Source organism: Solenopsis invicta, chromosome 14 (assembly GCF_016802725.1).
Source record: "Solenopsis invicta isolate M01_SB chromosome 14, UNIL_Sinv_3.0, whole genome shotgun sequence".
Lineage (NCBI taxonomy): Eukaryota > Metazoa > Arthropoda > Insecta > Hymenoptera > Formicidae > Solenopsis > Solenopsis invicta.
Window position 1 is genome coordinate 16,585,862 of NC_052677.1, and position 17,046 is coordinate 16,602,907.

General features: G+C 35.8%; 1 protein-coding gene across 8 annotated transcripts in view; it reads right to left on the bottom strand.

Annotated features, from left to right (window-relative positions):
- Window positions 1-2,174: 2,174 nt before the first annotated feature.
- Window positions 2,175-17,046, bottom strand: part of LOC105207797 (endophilin-A) — a 44,821-nt gene continuing 29,949 nt past the window's right edge. For 3 of the 8 annotated variants that reach the window (XM_026132347.2, XM_039457691.1, XM_026132349.2), the window contains exons 4-12: window positions 16,377-16,593; window positions 15,841-15,974; window positions 15,674-15,740; window positions 13,074-13,174; window positions 12,899-13,002; window positions 11,660-11,781; window positions 10,770-10,862; window positions 9,644-9,765; window positions 8,599-8,827 (exon numbers count right to left, since the gene is read on the bottom strand). In XM_026132347.2, coding sequence (XP_025988132.1) covers window positions 8,708-8,827; window positions 9,644-9,765; window positions 10,770-10,862; window positions 11,660-11,781; window positions 12,899-13,002; window positions 13,074-13,174; window positions 15,674-15,740; window positions 15,841-15,974; window positions 16,377-16,593 — 1,080 coding nt within the window. In that variant the 3' untranslated portion in view covers window positions 8,599-8,707. Of the gene's footprint in view, window positions 8,828-9,643; window positions 9,766-10,769; window positions 10,863-11,659; window positions 11,782-12,898; window positions 13,003-13,073; window positions 13,175-15,673; window positions 15,741-15,840; window positions 15,975-16,376; window positions 16,594-17,046 lie in introns of all 8 variants that reach the window. The other 5 variants (XM_026132348.2, XM_026132350.2, XM_026132351.2 and 2 more) reach the window with 5 other exon arrangements.

Below are 17,046 nucleotides of genomic sequence, written 5' to 3' on the forward strand. Positions count from 1 at the left end.
GTGATTCGACAGCATTTTTTTTCACTATGTATATATGTGTGAATTTTGTAAGATTCTAAGATTTATTTGCACGGTTTCTGCAAATAAAATTACAGATTTGATATAAGGATATATGTCCTTAAAGTATTTTCTAAAAAATACTTTAAGGATATATATCCTTATATCAAATCTGTAATTTTATTTGCAGAAACCGTGTATCAAACATACGGTCTCTGCAAATAAAATTTGTCAACATTAACACTTCAAATAAACTGCATACATATAAAAGTTGTGTGAATAAGATTTATATTTTTATTTAATAACATATCTTTATAATTTATTTACTCTATTTGTCATTACTTAAATTAGTTTCTATAACATTCAGAAAAATCTTAATTTTTTTATAAGTACTTTAAGTAAAATGATTAATGAAAAGTTTTATGACTGTCATCTGTTTAGTTATTTTATAAATAAATAAATTTTATTTATTTTACAGAACTGATCTCTGCATCCCAATGAAACTTGACATAAGTTATCTTAAATATTAAAAGTACTTAAATAAAATAATTTTAATTTTTTTTTCATTATTTTTTATTTCACTATTTCATTATCAATTATATTTTCATTAGAGCACATGTCTACTTAATTCTTATTGAAATAATTTTTTATTCAGATAAAAAATTGTTACTAAATTTTTGCTACTACTTTTAAATGCAATTTATAATTTTTTTCATAATTTTCTTAATATTATGAAAAATCTTGGGATATTTCAAAATTTATATATGAAGACTTCTAAAAAATATTAGACTTTCTCAACATTTATAAAAAGTTGTAATTGTGTAAAAAGATTTAAGTTTTCTAAAATAATGATAAAATTATACAAAAATTTTGAAAAATTTTGAAATTTACATAAAAGTTTTAAAAAATTGTACAAAAAATTTTTAGAAAAATTTTCACCAAGGTAACAAGTTTATAAATCTGTCAATTTTCCATAAATAAAGAATTTCCGATTTACAAAGCTTTTCTCTGTGGAGCTGTTAAAAGAAAAACTATATCAATCATAGTAGCGCGTTGCTTTAGTCGTTAGCATCTCTCCTTTTTTTTTTAAATCACTGGAAGCTCACATTTTTCTAACGCGATCATTTTATAATACAACCATGCACGTCTGTATAAAATCGCGTCGGCCTCCCGAGGGACGTCGATTTAAGCTTTCCATGGTAAGTGTCCGTGGCTCGGCTGTGAAGGAGGAACGTATAAAGAAGCGGCGCCTCTGTAATTGGGCATCAAAAGGCGATATTTCGCACGTTCGCCGACGTGCGACGACCACCCTGCGGGAGGATCGCAATCGCGACCCGAGCTCGCTCTCGTGGATCCCCGTGATACCACGTGGCCGACGAACCGCGAGAGGGTGGCTTTTTACGATAGGGTCGGTTCTATCCTCCCCCGGAATGATGATGGTATGCCTTGTTACCGCGGCTGCCGAGAAGAGAAGTCGCGCTCCCCCGGGTAATATCGCATACAATTATGTCCACAGAAGGGAAGACACACATGCATTATGGATGCGATGTGCCCACACCCCGCTGTACGTACCCCCCGGTAAATCATGTCACAGGGTTGGTTAACTCTGCAAATGATCTGAGGCGCCTCGCTCGCCGGCCACCCAATCTTTTTTTTTCTCTCTCTTATTTCAATTCCTTTTCTGCTCGCGATTACGTTTCTGTATAACAATTGAAATGTGTGAAAGAAGAGAAAGAAAAATTTATTAAGATGCAATGTGCATATTATTTGAGCAACTAAATGCAATCAAAAAATATCATTCTATCTCATAATAATAAAATCTTGTCTTGTAACTGTAACTAAAGGATGTGCATAAGATTGTTTGAGAATAAATTGAGAAATACTGTTTTATCTCGTAATAATAAAATCTTGTCTAAAAGTAAAACATAAAATTTAATCAATTTTTATTTTAACTGCTTAATTACCGACCAATCAAATCGAAATTAAATAATCATTATTAAAATCTGTGCATTACTTGAAGCAGATATTCTATACAATCAAATCTAATAATCAGAAAGATAAAGAGAGAATAGAAAATACTTTAATAACGTTAAGACACAATTAACGTTTAATTGTATAAAGATAAATACAGACGGAAACACACAGAATATTCGAAGTGCGGAATAAAATCCACGTCGTGACATAGAGCACACTTTATTTCTCAATTAGTATTATAATAATCATTTAGCATTGACCGAAATCGAATATATATATATTGTATATTTCTCTTTAATCGAGTTCAATATAATCGTAGTAGATTAATTTATTACCAATACAAGTGTAATTAATCGTAATGTATTGTCTGAAAGTATCACTGTGTTGCATCCACTGGTCGCCCCCTTCGCACTTCGTCAAAACGGGGATCAACGGGAAACGGCTCAGGGCGGGGGGGTGCGTCCGGGGAGGGCAGGATATTGTCGAGAGGGCACTGATATTTCCTTTTTTTTTATAACGCGCGCGACGCATCTCGTGTCTCCCGCAAATCCCGGATTTTCTGGCGCTTACAAAATATAAGTAGGCCCGGCACACTGTCGAGAAACACGAGATTCGTGCCGATCCCACACGCATGCACACAGGAAGTCGGAGAGACGTTTATGTTCAGAGGAAAAAGTGAGGAAGGTAGAAGGAAAGAGAGAAAGAGAACAAGAAGGAAATTCGGAGAGGGAAAGTGGGAAAGAGGGAAAAACACCAGAAGCTCCTTTCTCCGTGACCAAGGATGCTCAGTGATTTTTTTTTTTTTGCGGGGACCGATAGATCCGGCGCGTCCGCTCGATCCCCAAATAGATTAGATTACAATTAGAACGCGGAGAGCTCATCGCGCTCGCCTGAGAAGCACGCGCTTATATTAAAATCTTTAAAAATGTTACTGCATGAAAAAAAATGCCTATTGCTTTCTCATTTCTTTTTTAAATACATCAAATACAATTTAAAAAAGTGCAGTACAAAAGTCGCGTAACAGATGAAGTGAAATGAAGTATTTTCAAGATAAGCAGTTTAAAATAAATTATTATAACCATAGATGCTAGATGCAGATTAATTTTTATCCAGATACTAATTCAAATTTAGTGTTATTAAAATAGTTTAGTTATTCTAATATTTTGCAATTGATAAAAAACATAAATCTAAAAAATTGTTTAAAATGTAAAAAAAAGTTCTTAATCATATGAATATTCACCCAAAATATTAACGTCAGAAAAACATAAGTAGCTAAAATTAATATTAAAGAAATATTTTTTTTTTAAGTACGTTTTAAAATATTTTTTCATATGAAATAAACATCTATCGAATATTTAAAAACATTAAACGATAAAAATTGATTATGTATAAGCAATGATTCGAGCAGTTAAATGTTTTTTAATTATGGTGTTTAAATCACTTTTCAAAATTATCTGAAAAAAGATCTACAATTAAAATAAAAAGTAATATTAAACCATGAAGACGCGTATTTCTCATGCAAAGACGGGCGAACTCGTCGCTGAACAATATTCAACATTTAACAATAGCCAACATTTATAGAATAAGATTTATAGAATAAGATACCGATTTTAGTATTTATCATTAAGTTCATTCTCTCTCGTGATCGCGCTAATCTCGCCGCCATTTTCGTGTGTTTCTTCTTTTTCCTTATCCGTCATGCCAGATTGCGCCAGACGGTCCACGAACAATCGAACGCAAAGCGCGGACCGACGTGACATATACATATATAAATTAACGTAGTATATCACGCAGCAATATAAATTTCTTCCCGCACAAATAGTAATAGCATATATATGTATATTTCTCTCTCGTCTTCCTCCAGTACAGTGTTTCTCAAATTTATTTCTTCCCTCTGCCGATCGGCGAGAATTCTCGATCAGGAGCGGATTTTTTTTTTTGGACGTTGAGAATATTTAAGCTCGGGTCTTGCAACTAATCAAGCGATCCCCATCATAATTTCATTCGTCTCATTTAAATAGTTACACGGTATCGCAAAGATACCGCCATTCTTTTGTATTTTAAATGTTTGTGCAATTAACTGTCCACATAAGACACTGTTTTATTTCAAACTGCAATTTTAAACTGTATGTATATCTCTATTTTACGAGGAAAATTATCTCTCATCATTGCTAACATTTATTAAAATTATATTAATCTGTGAAAACTATTAGATTTTGTTAGCTCTTCGAACGTTACTAATACGTTGTCTATACGTTCTGATAGTGGCAGTAGTTCTCTCGTATAGAGATATCTCATCAATTGCGTAGAACAAGAGATTTTAATCTTTTTAAATTTTCATTGTGATGGGGGGGATCTGAAAATTGATTAGCTTCGGACCCTGAACAATCATTATCCGCCCCTACATTCGTCACACGAGATAATCAGCGTTTTATTGCTATCATTCTAATTGACAAAGCTTCATCAGACTCGCACCAGTTATATTGACAAAAAACATGATTCCACTACGATCAACTTGAGGGGTTGAAGTCGCTTCTTTCAATTTTCGGTTACTCGCATCGGAAATTCAACAGGCAATTTTTTTAACCTTCTCTATGTTAGATAGAAATCCGTTATATACAATGCAAAAATTACTAAAATTAAAAAAAATAAAAGTTAATATCACTTATTCACGGAAAGAACAATTTTACTGAAATACTGATCTGAAAATAATTACGTTGAACTATTAAAAATTTATGTTGGACGTTTAAACTAATTGCTAGACTGTCAAACTTTTTGCAACAGTATCATCATGCTTGAATGTCTCGTATAACAATTTTGATAGACCAACATATTTTTTGAACTGTATCTAGCTAAATTTTTAGATACACAGTAAAATTGTTCTTTTTATGTTTGCATGGTAAACGTTCAATTCTTAATTTTAATCTATCATTATCTACATTTTTCGTTATCATATTGTCAATATTTCAGCGCGGTAATTAATTTGTGCCCATCAAAGAGTGCTGGATGATAATTTCAAGGCACACCGTGCATGTTCGTTCATAGCTGATTTAGATTCAATTTTGCGGAAACTTTAAGAAGCTTCCAGAAAGTAATTCCGTCACAAGGACGCGCCAAATATACCATGCGAATAACCGAGAGTGAAAATCGCGTAGTTTTCGAACGATTTTCACATCCGTTCGATGCGAACTTTTCGCTTCGCATCGGACGAGATCGCTGGAACGAAAGTGACCGGACGCCTTTATTACGCAAAAAAGAATTGGTATAAATTTCGCCAGATTTACACCCTTCGTGCACGTGAACAGAAGTGGCTATTAGTTGAATCCGAAACAATCGCCCTTCACTTTCGCTCCACTTTGTCGCCCCTCCTCTTCCATTTCCCATTGTAAATCCTGTCGCAATGTTTTGAGAAACACTGATCCAACGATGGCCCCCACCGGCTAAACACCGTGATGTTAAACTCTTAATATTGCACAACATCGATAACACCTCGAGTTCCGAAAGGGATTTCATTTTTATCTCACAGCGATTATAGTGTAGATGAAAATTTGCATGCGGATCTTTCTTTTTTCTTTTCCACGTTCCACGCGACTTGTCCTCCGTTTATTACTCGTCCGTCTCAAGTAAAGGACTTAACTGGCGACGGTGACAGCAGCAAGTGATAACATCGGTGGTATTGTTAATCGTTATAGCGATCGTAGATTTTAATTATGTTAATCATGAACGAACGTGCCTTCCGTTATCGGCGTGTCGCTCTCTGCGGGGACAAGGAACATTCTCCGATTTGACTGTATATTTCTATAGCTATATGTCACTTTAATACTTGTATATAGGATACTCTAATTCCAACGGAATGTAAAGAGATTTATCACTATTTTAAGCCATCCGTCTTCCCTTACATCGCACTACGCTACGTACGAAAATTCTATAATTCTCTTAAAAACTCGTTAGCTCTACGATCTATTTAGAGAATCTTACGCTTGCCGCTCGAAAAGTAATTTAACGAACGGCACAAATTATCTGGGAAAAGCTGAGAGCTACGAAATCAGATTATTCTACTTCTTCTGCGTATCTGACTTACCCTAATTAACGGCACATTCAATTCGGAAAATGTCCCGAGTCTAAAGTCCTTCGGTTTAATAGAATCCCATTCTGAATTCAATGTATATGTAATCAAGAACCAGTTTCGCCAGCCCGGCGATTACAATGATATTAGTAATGACAATAAAATATATGAACAATGATAATGAAGAGATATAACGCGGTCGGGTTTATTCGCCGTCGCCTTTATCGACAATATGTATACGTGTAAGTAATATACTCTAGTGTCATTACATTATGCTTAGCAGATATCTCGCTCGAAGATTTACCTAAAATCCACGTGGCAACAAATAACCAAAGTTTCCTTAATTACTTTCATTGTTCTGGCGGTTGAACTCTCATACAAAGTCAGAAAGGGAGAAAGGAAAGCCGACAACGGGACGCCTGCGAAAATATAACCGTAATATTACCGGGTGCTCGCTATAAAACAAGTACTTAATCATGTATAAACGTTCTGGGTTAAAGTCTGTCGCTTCTCATTCTCGTTTCGTATTTTTGCGCTACTACATCGCAAGTTAATAATTAACTAAAGCTACTGCGCCTGGCTGTTTTTCAACGTATGTAACGTAAAAAAAAACAATATTTACACTCTCTAAATCATTAATTAAAAATTTCTTTAAAACGACGCGATCTGCGGTAAAATATGTCGTAAAAGGTGTCGGAAAAGTTTCAGGTGTGTTGAAGAAAAAAAACTAGAAAAGAAATGAAACTTGAAAATTATATATTAATTAAAAACTGTATTATTTTGCATAACTCGACGTAGTTTTTAAAATGGATTTCCAGTAGAGAAATAATCTTTCCTTCAGAAATTGCCACAGTTAGATATTTCGTCGCGTACATTTTTCTGCAATTAAAAATAAATCCGAAATAGCGGTATAGTCGCGCGAACACAAAAGGTATTTGATTGAACAAAGTTTCCGATAAATCGATTTTCCATTCAGTTTTTGTTCCACCGTTAACACCGACCCGGAAGTTTTCTGACAACGGAACTAGATCGTCACTGTCAAAAACAATTAATGCCAGCAATTGTCTATAATAATCACAGATAATGACTTCGTGGAAGAGATTTGCCGCCATTTCGAGGTTTCGCTTAAAGTAAATCCTAACTTCTATAGCTAGTATCGTCTAGCAATTAATGAAAAAAGAAAAAGAGAAAAAAAAGAACGAGGATAGAATGGTAAGCAGCCGAAAGAACGGTCGATCGGCTGAGGAATGGAAACACGAATTGCGATAACATTATTATTATATACGAGTACATTACACGAGTAACGAGTTTGCTGCGCCGCGCGGACCAACGCAAAACATGTGCCGCGGTCGAATGATCGAACTCTCGCGAGGAAAGCCGTGCGCTTAATTAATTAACATGATGAATGAGAGTAATGACAAAACTTACGCGACTTAGTGGCCAAGAATCCTTTGCGTTACGCGAAAGGAGAGCGAGTAAGTGTGGAACGGAGTAAGACTGCTCCAGCTGCATTAAAATTCACTCTCTCATGTAACAATGAAATATATAATTAAAATTGTGCAACAGTCATAGAAGAATCTCAAGGTCATTTAATAGTGTCTTTTATATCGGAAGCTTAACGACTTCACTTCTAGATTGAATTGACATCACTTTATCGAATGATCTAGTGTTGATTAACAATTTCAATTATTTTCTCTTTAATATATTAACAATTATATTATTAATATTAATATTAATTATACAAGTATTACAAGGATTAACGCTAATTTCGATAATGCTCGAGCTGAAAGCCTCCACTTACCTCAGCGACGAATTCAACAAACGGCTGGAGTAATCTCACCACGTCCGAAATCCACAAGCGATACATAATATATCCGAACCGAAGTGCAGCTTGCAACGGAACAAACGAGCGCCGAGTTATCGGCTCGTTACCGGAACGATACGACACTTGCGGTGCGGCGAAACTAATTAAATGCCAGAGGGAACTATCGGAAAATTCGCGCGCTCCGCCGTAAATCGATTCACGCTAGGCTCGATTTTCTCCTTTGTGCACTCGAACTGTATTGAAAATATCCCGAAAGCATCTCGACGAGAGACGGAAGATAATGTAGAAAAGTAGATGAGGAGAGAGCCGCCCTTGACAGTGAACTGCTATCGTAGATACTTTGTGTCTGAGTGTCTGTATATGCGTGTACGTGTGTGTATATATATATGTATACGTATTAATACAGTTATTTGCAAGTTCTGTATATGTATATATATATATGTATAATAACGTCTATATGTATCTATGCACGTACTTCCTGGGTATGCATTCGTGTGTGTATATATGTGTATATCTCTGCGCGCGCGAAGGTCCTTACGTCGATAAAATACACTATAACATTATATATGTACATTAACATGCGTAACAGAGGTCTATTCTCGGGTCTGTGGAGGAGGAGCGGGGTTCTCTGTGTAGAGGGCAGGGAGAGAGGTCTAGAGAAACTCGGGATCGTGTCTTGGATATAAGCTTGTAACCGCAACATAAGTGACAATAGATAGGTAAGATAAAGGTCGTCGAAGGGCCGTCTAGGTTTTAGGCTAGCTGGAGAGCAGAGTAATCCTGTAATGGTAGACGCTAGTGAACGAATACGCAGGGTCTTTGGCTTCGAGATGCGCGGCGTCCTCTTAGGGTAATGGCACTACGACCTGCACGTAGGTCACGGGGAAGTAACCGGTGCGGCCGTCCAAGCTACCCTCGAACCAATTCTCATCGATCTTCTGGGTCAAGGTGATCGTGTCGTTCTCCTGCAAAAAAAAAAGATGAAATCGTTATTATGATGCAAACGTGTCATCAATCATTCGCTTCTAAAGAGGATCAGGAATTCAAGAATCAAATTTAAGTGGATAGTCGAGTCTAGAGGACAAAAACGTTGTCTATTTTTGGAAATTTTTAAAAGAAAGAAAATTACACATATTCTTCTATACTTTTACACACCTACTTGTGCATATTTGGATATCTGCAAATTTTGATATGGCTAAATATTTATTAGTTATTACGTAAATTTATAACAAACACATTCTTCAAGTTGACTGACACAATTTCCTCAGAAACTAATTGATTAATGAAAAATATTGCAAATTATCAAAATATTGCGGTTTTAGATTGCGATTTTAGATCAGAATAAATATCGATTTTTTTTGACAAAATCAATTGAATTTAACATGTAAAATTTACGTAACGTAAAAACTAATAAGCATTTAGTCATGCCAAAATTTGTAGCTATTTACTAAATATGTAAATGTGTCAAAGCGTAGAAAAATATAAGCAAATTTTCTTTTAAAAAAATTCCCAAAAATAAATAAACTTTTTTCACGCTTCAAACTAAAATATCTCCTTAAAAAAGAAAAAAAAATGATAAAGGTTGAAACAAAAACCGAGAATTCGTAACCCACAAGATCCACTCTTCAAGCATAAAATCGTATCTAAGATTTTTAAGAAAATTTGTGAAAAATTTTCATATAGCCTGTCTGAAGAATATTACAAGTTCTCCAAACATTCTGCAGACGATTTTTAAACGACATTGCTCAGACACTTGGCAAATAATAATATCGTGAACTTACCTTAAATCCAAGTTCACCGGGATTCTCGGGCTCGAAGTCGTACAGGGCTGTGCAGCACGGCCCTCTCTGTGTCATCATCGGCGTTCTCGCTGGCGATTTGCTCGGGGAGGGCAAGGGAGAAGCTGAAAATAGTCGGCACGAGTGTGCTAAACTACTAAAAAGCCCGCGTTAATTTGAGGTATAAAAAAAAAAGAAACACATTGCAGTGTGACTGCATGTCGCACGCGTACGTTCAAACTACACACTTAACAATCTGCCCTGTGGCGTGAACCTTCTCGCACGGAAAAACTCGTGTCGCAGAAAGCAGCGGTGTGTGTTGTCGAGTTCTTTCTAAATGCGAAAGTAAAATAATCTCGAGAATACTCGAGAATAAAAGTAAGCTCCTCGAGTGAAATTAATGCTTACTCGTCGGACGAAAGCTGCGTGAGTTAATAGAAATCTTTGCAGCAAGAAGGATTCAGATTTTCTCATTTCCACAAAACATTATTATTGTCTGAAATATTTTTAAAAAAAGCGTATAACCTTTCAAAGAAATTTATTACTTTTAAAATTAAAATAATTAAAGTATCAAGTAAAGATGTAAGAAAGATTATATTCTCATACGTTATTATTTTAGAAAACTGCTGCGTCTTTTTAACCTGAAATGTAAATCCAGTTATGTTATTATAAATATAAATTCAATTATGTTTTCAATTTTGTAAAATTTATAAAAATCGCAAAGTTCCTTCTTGCTGAACTTAGATTTCATTCAATTATCTAAAAAAAAACCATTCAGCGCAACCCTCTTCTACGGTTTTGGCACGGGGTGGCAAAACACTCTAATAAACGTGCATGGTGATCAGTCATCAGCATCGTTATACGAGAAAGCGGTGGAAAATTCCATCGAAAGAAAAAGAGTGAAAGAGAATTGCGTAGGATCGGTCGCACCAACAGCCTCGATTATTAATCCTAATGTGAGACTCGACATCTGTCTCTCGATCGTTGCTAGATGGAGCGAGAAACTTTGGTTAATTACGGCGCCCTTAACAGCGCAACAGTTGGTGCCACCGCCCTTGAGTGACTCGAAAAGGAATTCGTTTGTTCGTCGCACAGAGAGAGAACAAGGAAACCCCCATGCAAAGTTTACCATTAGCAGATTGTGGCGGGTTTCCGGCCGGAAATAGCTCGAGCTGCGAGCGCTTCCCGTCCGCATGAATCGGAGAGCTGGACCGACTTGCCCCTACATTGTGTCAGAAGGACAGACAGGTATGCCACATTATACACACAGCACAATCGGAGGAAGAATGGGGTGGCGATATGACTGTGTCGCGAGAACGCGCGGGTGTACGTGTGTAGGTGTTTCGCGCGTAATCGCGGACAATCGATGACGGATTAACGTCCGATACGTGTAATTGATAATAGGATGTCTAACGGATTCGCGAAGATTTATCTTGAGAACTAATCGAACATCGACGTTCCATTAACTCCCTCGAGTAAACTTGATTTATATTGTAATTCTCAAATCCGAGTTTTCCTCAGTTCTACTTGCGTCGATAAATGTAAGAAAATTAATGTTTTCTTTCCCCCTTGTAGCTCGCGTCGAGACAATTAAATCCGATTAAATTTTCAATTGAAATACTTAATCTAGAAAAAATAATAAAAAAAAGGTAATATTTCATTTATATCGCAAAGAAATATTTCGAGAAATGAAATCAGGTAACTCGTCCCGCTTCGCTTTGACAAATGTGTAAGGTTTGTACGTGCGCAAAATAAAATGAAACACAGAATATTAGACACAGAATATTAGACCGAATATTTCTGCCGAAGGGCGCTCCATACAGGGTAAGAGAGAAAGAGACAGGAGAATGCAATATATTGGTCAATGTGTTACGCAGGGATATGTAAATCCCCTCTTCCCTCCCCCATCCCCCGGCATGACAGAAAGAGAGTAAGGAACAAAGAAACAGTTAAACACAGCCAAACCACCCGAGTGTCGTCGCGTGGTGTGTAGTGGAGTATTTGTGAAATGCGTTTTACCGTGAAGAGAGAAGTTCCCACCGTTCATATGGTCCGACGTCGGCAATCCGCCCTCCACGTGCAGATCCGCCAGTGTCTTCGGCACGAATTCCAACTTTGGTCTATTTACGGCCTCCTCTTTCCTGAAGAGCAAGACACGTAATACGTAGACAACGTTATTCGAGGAAATGATTGCCTATAAGTCAGACACGTGGACGCAAGAATGGATATTTCAATCCTCTCTTACGTAAAAGATTTATTTATTTATATAAGCTCGTTTCTTTTCAATTGATACGATAGATTGACTTTAATCTCGATTAAATTTACTCTGCCTAGCTTTCTTTAATTCTTAAAAATCAGAAAAAGATAGAAATTAAATTAAGGATGTATAGGACACTTCTTCAAACATTAAGAAAATTATGAAAAAATTACAGATTGTTTTATATTGCGTTTGAAAGTAGTAGAAAAAAAATTTGACGGTGATTTTCTATCTTTGCCGTAACTTTGCCAAGATAAAAAATCATTTTAATAAGTAATAGACATGCTCTAATGAAAATATAATTAATTTTTTAATTTAAGTACTTTATATATTCAAGATGATTTATGTATAGTTTCATTGCGATGCAAACATCAGTTCTATGATAAAATTTATTTATTTATTTATAAAATAAATAAATAATTACTATAAAACTTTGTATAAATTATTTTGTGAATAGTTAAAGTACTTACATAAAAAAAATTGAGATTTTTTAAAATGTTGTCGAGAATAATTTAATTTTTAATAAAAAATACGGTAAATAAACTATAAAAATATGTTATTAATAAATATGATAAAAATATCTTGTTTTCTCTCAAACAACTTATATATATATATATATATATATATATATATATATATAGAGTTTATTTGAAATATTAATATTAATCAAATTTTCCCAATTTTATTCACTTCGCAGAGACTGCATTGTATGTCCGATATATCCTTAAACGAACAAAGAATCTGTCACAACTGTCCGAAACTGATTTGATTAAAATTAATCTACATTGATAGAAATAAATATTGCTGTCAAAAAAATATAACAAACGCGTTTTTTATAAAGAAAGTATTCTGATTTTTCTAAATTAAAAAATACCCATTGTTCAATGTGCATTTCGAGAAAATTATAGAAATTAATCTCATATTCGACACATTCAACATTAAAATTTTAAAAAAATTAAAAACAAATACAATTTTTAATTGCACCATATGCTCAAACGTACTTTTCCAAGAGAATTTCTGTTAATCCCTTGAGAACCTCAGTGCACTGTTGATGATATTCGAGAAGAGCCTCGCTGAAAGTTGCCAATTGTGCCACTTGTTCGACCTGCAAAAGAACGACGTAAGAATCTCGACGTAAGATTCTGTATGCAATGTTTTGCATTAACGACGACTCACGTCGTTCTCCAGCAGATTGAACATGCCCATCTGCGCCAGATGGAGGCTCTCCGCGAACTTCTCCTCGGCCTGACGAATCTCGTCGTCTGAAACGTGAGAACCTGTTCGCAAACGGTTGCCCCGCCAACGGCATTAAAAAGGTTGCACTACTGGGTTGCTTCACTTCCTAAATCTAAGCGCTTACAATACAGCGGGTACAATAGAAAAGCGTAATTAACTCTATGAGCGCGCTAATGTATCTCTAATATTATAAGAAAGCGTGTTGAATCATTGAGCACTTTGGTAAATTTATCTTTTCTAAAACTAGCAGCAACGCATAACGACTCGATATAACAGTATAAATCTTAGATTGTTTAGATATATCTAACAGAAATATCTAATTAAGAAGTATTTTAGGGATGTTTCTTAAAAATATATATTTGAAAAATCCAAAAATATCCTTCGTAGCTCGGTTTTACGCAAGTTTTAGATATTTTCTAAATTGTTTTAATTTGGGAATTATGGAAAATTTACAAGCGATCGATGAAAGCATAATGATTGATATGCAATATGTAATAAATTTCGGTATAGATTTCAAAATTACGGGATAGAAGGCATGTAATGGAAGTCATACCACCAGCATACGACGACAAGGTGCGCGCTGGACTTCCAAAATGCGGACTGGCGGATCTTTTCCCAGTCGCTAACAATTAAGCGGTCGCCAAAAACAGACATCACACCAATCATCGTGTCAACATTTTAATAAGTTCAAAATAGAGCACGCAAAAATTGTTTTAAATATAAGATCTCGTTTGATGATCGAAAATATCAATACTAATTCATTTTGTGTTGTACAGCCGTTAATTAATTTTTAAAGTGTTAATTAAATCCAGTTAGGTTACCCCGAGTTTTTCAATTTTCGATCCAACAAATAACTGTTGTAATAATGCAATATGCTATTCATGTAAAAAAAATATGTATATAATATAAATTAATAACATTAGTATAAATTGATTGAATTGCATGATTCAATATTATGCTCAATATTTTATTATATAAATTGCGGAATATACGGATAATTCCCTCGTCAAAATCATTGTGCAAGTTTTTTCTGTATCTTTAACAATGATTCTGATCGCAGTAAGCGAGCTAATCGGATGAAAAATAATTTCTCTGTATATAAAATGCACATTAAAAGGAAAGTATTCCTCTCGCGTTCAACTTTCAAGTTCACGTTTATGAACGCTGATTTGTGATTCTATTTGATCATGCTCATGCGACACAGCATGCGACTAAGAGATCTCATTTCAGTTGCGCAAAAATTGCGCCATTTGCATCTACTCATGCAACGATTTTATCGTGATAATCCTATTCTGAGAGAGGTAATCGTACACGAAACATAATTCTATTTTCCCACACGCATGCCGATGGGAAACGAAGCTGTCTTCGTAAAGAGCTTAAAAGTTCCCGTCGATGTGTCGTTACGCTGGAAAAGTAGAAGTAAAGATTCGAAATGGAAATTGTTAAAAAAATTTTCGAAAGCGCAAAAGAAACGGTATATTCGTTAAAACATTTGTCGACATAATAATAAGTAATACTGAAATTATATGGTAAGATAAGAAAATCTGAGACAAGATTATAAAATGGAAATTGTTTGATAATTTCGAAAGCGCAAAAAAAAACGATATAATCGTCAAAGCGTTTGTCGACATAATAATAAATAATACTGAAATTATATGGCAAGAAAATCTCAGATGAGATTATAAAATGAAAATTGGTTGGAAATTTCGAAAGCGCAAAAAAATGATATAATCGTCAAAGCGTTTGTCGATTTAATAATTCTGAAATTATATAGAAAATCTGAGAATAAGAATAAGAAAATTTTGGACAAGATAAAAAAAATGTTACAGTACAAGAAAAAGATATACAATGTAACTCACAAAGATGAGAAAAAAACTCCAAAGACTTCGCAACTTTTATTTTAATGCATAATTTTTTAAGTAGTACAAAGTTCCTAGAAAACAGAATTATAAATATAAAAAGAATTATAATTAAAAAGCGTCGTTGCTCAAAAACGACATTTCTGCGGCTGCTAGTTTTTTTTTTTTTTTCTTCATAGAAAGTATTACTTTCTCGGCGCGCTTTATTCATCACATCTCGAAATCTTGCGATTTTGCAACGTTGCGAGTCTTTCTCCGTAGGAGGAGACCAATCTCCGGCCCGGTCTCGGCACTTTTATCTCTTCGACAACAATTTTGCAGTTGCGACCTTTCGCCATTTGAGACTTTCCCGGTAATATTGTCTTCCACATTTTCTTTTACGACACCGTCATCACGTCAAACAAACGTGCGGTTCCGGAGCTCCGCTCCTCGCGTCGTCGGTGGCGCAATCGCCCAGCGTTCGTTACTCGCGTTATAGCTCCGCGTCGCGATAGTTTTTATTTCAACTCTTTGAATCGCGGGCACACGTCGCGAGCATTGACGACGGAGGCGACGACGACGTATTCGTGCAAGGACACGCGCGACGACGACGGCTCGCGCGCGCCTGAATAAATCAATAGAAACGCGGAAACGCGCGTGGATGAGAGAAGCGAGGGCAACATGCGGGGGACCTCAACGTACCTTTCGCCTGGCGTCTTCGCTTGCAATCGAAGTCCAGCCTACGGCCCTGCAGTTTCTTCCGATGGTGCTGAAATCAACAAATCGGAAGAGAGATCGAACGCGTGCAGTGTGAAGAAGCGGCGTCCAGCCGAGCGCGACTATACACACAACTTTTCCAATAACCGTACCATCACTTCTTTGAGATCCTTGGTCTGCAGATGGTGCAGCGGCTCGAGGAAGTTCTGCTTGATGTTATCGTCCAACGAATACTTCACATCCGCCATCTGCTTCATGGCTTCGCCCATTTCAATGAGAGCCTGGGCTGCAAGGAGCGATAATAAAAATGGAGTGGCAGATAAGATGGCGCTTAGACAATGCGACCTATCGATCCTCGATATGTCTCGCTTTTTTTAATCATAAGATTAAAATGTCAATAAACTCCGGCGCGGAAACATCTAGGCCGCAACATGTCATTTTTTTTTTATACATTTTATCTGAGATAATAGATAATTAATTGATAATTTCTATCTCCCGCAAAAAATGGAATAAAAATTTTAGTTCCAATGAAAACATTTAGAATAAAAATAGTGATAATAATCACAAAAATAATTTTAAAGAACAATTTCTAATTCGGGAGAGCATTTTAGGCAAAGAAGTGCGTGGATAAAATTTCTCCTCGACAAAGTGAAAAAAACATGCAATGTCAGGATTGAACTACATGTACCGAAAATGCTGTCCTCGCCCATTTTCTTGCCATAAAGGAGCATGCAATCGCCAAGTACACCTTCCGGCTGAGGGTAGGTGGACGCCTTTGCCTGACCGCTAAGCTTGCTGATACCCTTGACCGCAGCCATCTTCGCCCTTGCCGTTGGGTTTGGCTGGAGGAACTCCTTCGTCTTCATCTGCAGCTCCTCCACGAGCTCGTACGTGACGTCTGTTTTCTATACATGACGTGTTTATGTGAAGCCGTCGTCTCTTGTTCAATTTACTTCGATGAGAACGTCAAGAAAGTCTTTATAAAGCTTTAAAATAATATTGACGATAAATACGAAATGGATTATCGATTCGAGTGAGTGAACACGATTCGTTGAGAGATTGTTGCTCTTCTCGGAATAATGTTTTTGCAAGATTTAATGATACATACATTCTTAACTCCTAGTTAGGGGTCTTAACTAAGTCAAAAACATTAGTCTTTTCTTTTAGAATTATTCTTCATTATTTTCCACTTATATTAAAGAAGGGGGTCGATGAAGACATTCTTTTACTACCACGGAATTTTCAAAAAACAATTTTTTTTGTATTGTACGCTCACTATAAATGTCGAAAATAACTATTAGGTGAGAAAAAAACTGGATCCATAAAACCACAATTAATTGTTAGTCTAGATATACCAT